Genomic DNA, 5,000 nt, shown 5'->3' on the forward strand with positions numbered 1-5,000 from the left:
GAATGGATAGAGGAGGAGAGGGATGGAGAGGGAGATAGTAATAAGGTAGGGAGTGGGGGGGGGACAAAACTGATATCCTCGAGCGTGTCACACATTCATTTCCTAATGAAAGCAAAAGGTGTTGGGCAGGGGGAGGAAAACAAGACACATGAGGAAAGATGAGAAGGAGGTGGAGGAGTGAGAAGAGAAGAGGGGACACAGGAGGAAAGATGAGAAGGAGGTGGGGGAGTGAGAAGAGGGGACACAGGAGGAAAGATGAGAAGGAGGTGGGGGAGTGAGAAGAGAAGAGGGGACACAGGAGGAAAGATGTGAAGGAGGTGGGGGAGTGAGACGAGAAGAGGGGACACAGGAGGAGGAGGAGGACCCCGGCGGTGGCTCAAACAGTAACGGCATCGACTGTTATGCCAGGGACCCACGTTCGATTCCAGCCCGAGGTCATTTCCTGATCCTCCCCCATGCACTTCCTGTTACCATCTCACACTGTCCCATGACATCATCTTTTTTTAAGGAGGAAGAGGGGGAAGGGGAGGAGGAAGAGGAGGAGGAAGAAGAGAAGGAGGAGGAAGAAGAGGTGGAGGAGGAAGAGGAAGAAGAGAGGGGGAGGAGGAAGCAAAGGATGAGGAAGAGGAGGTGGAGGAGGAAGAGGAGAAAGAGGAGGGGGAGAAGGGGAGGATGAGGAGGAGGTGGAAGAGAGGTCTGTTACATTTCCAAATGCACAACTTCAACTTGTCCCATCAGAAAGTTCACCACTGTGTACATTAATCCCATTTTGTTGGATTACTTGACCCCAAAAATGAAAACCTTGGAGAAGCGGAGGCCAAAGTGGCTACACAGTTTGTCCAGCAGGGTAAAAAGACTATGCAGCTTATAGTAACACAGACACAAATCATATGAAACACATTATCAGGCACATTGCAGACCCCACATCGACTAGATTGATCAGGTCTAAATTCAGCTACAAAGACATTTGTGGCTATGGCACAGTGCAGCACACGCCACTGAAGGTCACATGAGCGCTTTGTTACGTAATGGGCTTTTATAGTGTTCTCCATGCTGGAGGTGCTACCTGGTTACTAGAGAAGTGAGCCCTCCACTTAGTGTCTGGTCAGCCTTTACAGTAAGAACAATAAAAGGCAAACACTTTACAGTCAGATTGTACAATGTCTTCTTCTCAACAGCCTTAAAACTAACAGCTTGTAATTCCTGATTGGTTAACAGCTGCCCAGCCCTATTGTCCAGATAGCGAATAAGAAGAGAAGAGAAGAGAAGAGAAGAGAAGAGAAGAGAAGAGAAGAGAGGAGAGGAGAAGAGAAGAGAAGAGAAGAGAGGAGAAGAGAAGAGAAGAGAAGAGAGGAGAAGAGAAGAGAAGAGAAGAGAAGAGAAGAGAAGAGAAGAGAAGAGAAGAGAAGAGAAGAGAAGAGAAGAGAAGAGAAGGACAACAACGGCGAACGGATTAACCAAACAACAACGACAACAAAACAACAACAGACGGTGCCTAACCCGGTGGTCAGAGACCCGGAACCTGGACGCCATTGTTTCTGTCACACCCTCAGCAACCACCTGTCCCTCTGCTCTGCTCTCGTGGGCACACACAAGGGGTGCATTCCAATATGTGACCTTGCGTCCTCCACTTGTGCTTGTGGCCTCGACCCGCCTCCTGGCCCCTCCTCCGTGGAGAAAACAATTAAGTTTCCCCGCTGTCAGCCTAGCCAAAACAATTTTGGGGGGACTATTCTTCATTCACCATCCAGTTTGCAAATGAGAAAATTACTCTACAATTGAGCTCTTGTAAGATATTGAAATGTAATGCTGTTGTCAGTGATGTCATCATGAAATATTACTTCCTGGTACTAGGTCACAAGCACAAGTGGAGGACGCAAGGTCACATATTGGAACGCACAAAAGGTGAGAGGTGGAGTGGAGTGGTAGCCAGGGTCTTAACCAGGCCCCAGGACAAAGTCAACTGACAAGGCCCCAAACCTCAATATAATGTAATGAGGACCCAATTCTGTGCCCCCTCCTCTTCCTGCGGCCTGGGACAACTAACCTGTTATAGTCCCCCACTGTACCGTCGGCTTCCCTAATGGTGGGTGCCTGTGTGTGTATGTAGCAGGTAGCTGGGGTGGTTGAAGAAGTTTTGCCATGAATTCACTTTATTCGCTCTGGATGCTGCATTGACATGTTTGATTCAGCTAATCACATAACGGCTCTGTCTTGACAGCCTGGGACATTCGTCAATATGAACGTTCCAATTGGTTTTCGCCGAACCGCGTCATAGCGAATTCGCTTAAGATTAGCTTGAGTTTAATCGTCAAAATTCGCTCTGGTCGCTCAAGAAGCTTCGCTCCTGGCGAATTCACTCTGGTAGCTTTATTCGCCTTCCCTCCATAGGGAATAATGACTTCCGCGGCTCAGGTCGCGCAGTTCGCTCTTGGTGTACACAAAGCTTGAAGGAGCACTGGGCTCGTCTTGGGGGGCCATTAAAAACAGCACTATTAGTCTGTCTCCCATACGTATAGCCACCACCACCACACCATCAGCACCAGCACCAACGCAGAAGCGGCATTTGAGCAGGAGACAGGGCTGGACTGGCCATCTGGCATAGCGGGCATTTCCCCGCCCGTGCTCGCACCCCCCTGTGGGGCCCCTTTTTTCAGATATGTTAAAAAAATAAATATATAATAATATATATTTTTGTTTTTCTCAAAATAAGGACCCACGAGGGTGCGGGGCCCACCGGTGCGTCAGTTCTGTGCCGCTAATGATGAGGGGGGCCCCTTTAAGCCAAAAGTGCCGGGGCCCTATTTCTCCTCCAGGCCAGCCCAGGCAGGAGATGTAGTTCATGCACCCCTCTGGTGCCCAGAATCAATAGCAATGCAAGAAGAGAAAATAGCCCCATTACTCTGCCATTAGGGAATGGGCAATACCCTACAGTCCTCCTCTGGCTCTCTGTATTTTCAACCTTCATCTCTCTCTCTCTCTCTCTCTCTCTCTCTCTCTCTCTCTCTCTCTCTCTCTCTCTCTCTCTCTCTCTCTCTCTCTCTCTCTCGCTTTGTATATGTCTTTCTGTCTATCTCAGTAGCTATGTCTTGCATGCTCGTTCTCTCTCTCTCTTAATCTCTTGCTCTCTGTCACTCTATCTCTTCCTCTTTTTCTGCCTTTCTTTCTCTCTCGCTTACTTAACATGTACAACACATCTAATTTTTTTTCTCTCATTCTCTCTGGAGTTCTGTCGCTTTATCTTTATCTGTCTTTATCTTCTGTGTCTTAATCTTCTATGTCTTTTTTCTCTTTCTTGTCATCTATCTCCTCTAACTCTTTCTTCACATCCCTCCCTTCAACTTTCTCTTTTTAGTTCTGCTCCCCTCTTTCTCTCTTCACCTCTAATAGTTTTCTCTTGCATTCATTCAGTCTCAACTGTTTTTTAATCTCCGTCAAACATACATACACAATATGAGGACATTTAGGTATTTACATCTTTTGTCAACAGCATCAAATTTCATGGATAAGTGGTCGTACATTATTGCTACAACGCAAGATTGTGCAAACTCACTAATTCTAGCCTGGTTTTTGAGCCAGCGCCAGGTCAGTGTTAATGGAGGAGATGTAAGCTGACACATGCGCGCACACACACACACACACACACACACACACGCAAGCATGCACACACGCACGCACGCACGCACGCGCGCGCACCTGCACACACGCGCACGTGCACGCGCACCCACGCACACACGCACATACAAATAATCTTTCTCACACTCACCAGTCATAGTCCATGACGGCGATGATCACGCTAACATTCTCGATGTTTTCGTTTGGAATGTCGAAGACCAGGGCCTCGTTGTAGGTGGGGTTGAGCGTGTTCTTCTTGATGGAGGTCTTCCTCTTCTTCAGCCGACGCCCGTCACAGATCAGCGAAGCCTTCACATACGGGTCTGGGAGAGAGAGACAGAAGGTTGGGGGAAGAGAGAAGAAAGAAAGAGAGAGAGAAAGAAAGAAAGAAAGAAAGAAAGAAAGAAAGAAAGAAAGAAAGAAAGAAAGAAAGAAAGAAAGAAAGAAAGAAAGAAAGAAAGAGAAACGGATAAAGAGAAAGAGAAATCAAGAGAAAGAGAAAGGTAAGAATACAGAGAAAGACAAAGATAATAAGAACGAAAATGGAAACGAGAAAGAAAAAGACAAACACAAACACAAGCAGAGACAATAAACAAACAAAAAAACTACACAGAAAATCAGAAAGCCAAAAGACACAAAAACACAGACAGCAGCCATATAATATTAAAGTATAACGGCCGCAATAGAGGCCCGTGTTTAAATCCAGCTGGTGATGAGGATTCTAATGGAAATGACAATAATAACAGGCAGACTCTTATCCATTTCAAAACCTCACTTAATCAGCAGCGTCAGCAGGATAATGCCACATAATTATATCCACAGAGAGAGAGAGAGAGAGAGAGAGAGAGAGAGAGAGAGAGAGAGAGAGAGAGAGAGAGAGAGAGAGAGAGAGAGAGAGACAGACAGAGAGAAAGAAAGTAATAGCTAGAAATAGAGAGAGACAGAGAGAGACAGAGGGCGAGAGAGAGAGAGAGAGACAGAGAGAAAGAAAGTAATAGCTAGAAAGAGAGAGAGTGAGAGAGAGAGAGAGAGAGAGAGAGAGAGACAGACAGACAGAGAGAAAGAAAGTAATAGCTAGAAAAAGAGAGAGAGAGAGAGAGAGAGAGAGAGAGAGAGAGAGAAAGAAAGTAATAGCTAGAAAAAGAGAGAGAGAGAGAGAGAGAGAGAGAGAGAGAGAGAGAGAGAGAGAGACAGGGATTCATCTTTTAAACAAGGCTTCAGCCCGCACCCGATAATCAAATTAGGCCCTCAAATCAGGCCTTTTGCCACCGTCGCCTCGTCAAACGAACTGTCATGCTATAGCATCAGACCCGCCATGTCCTGTGCTGTGCTGCGCTGTGCTGTGCTGTGCTGCGCTACGCTAGCGACATTAAGATATCTTTATT

General features: G+C 46.7%; 1 protein-coding gene across 1 annotated transcript in view; it reads right to left on the minus strand.

Annotated features, from left to right (window-relative positions):
* syt3 (synaptotagmin III) overlaps positions 1–5,000 on the minus strand; it is a 97,835-nt gene that overhangs the window by 11,763 nt on the left and 81,072 nt on the right. Inside the window, exon 11 of the mRNA XM_063189470.1 lies at positions 3,767–3,938. Coding sequence (XP_063045540.1) covers positions 3,767–3,938 — 172 coding nt within the window. The remainder of the gene's footprint in view (positions 1–3,766; positions 3,939–5,000) is intronic.

Source organism: Engraulis encrasicolus, chromosome 2 (assembly GCF_034702125.1).
Source record: "Engraulis encrasicolus isolate BLACKSEA-1 chromosome 2, IST_EnEncr_1.0, whole genome shotgun sequence".
In the NCBI taxonomy this organism is placed as follows: domain Eukaryota; kingdom Metazoa; phylum Chordata; class Actinopteri; order Clupeiformes; family Engraulidae; genus Engraulis; species Engraulis encrasicolus.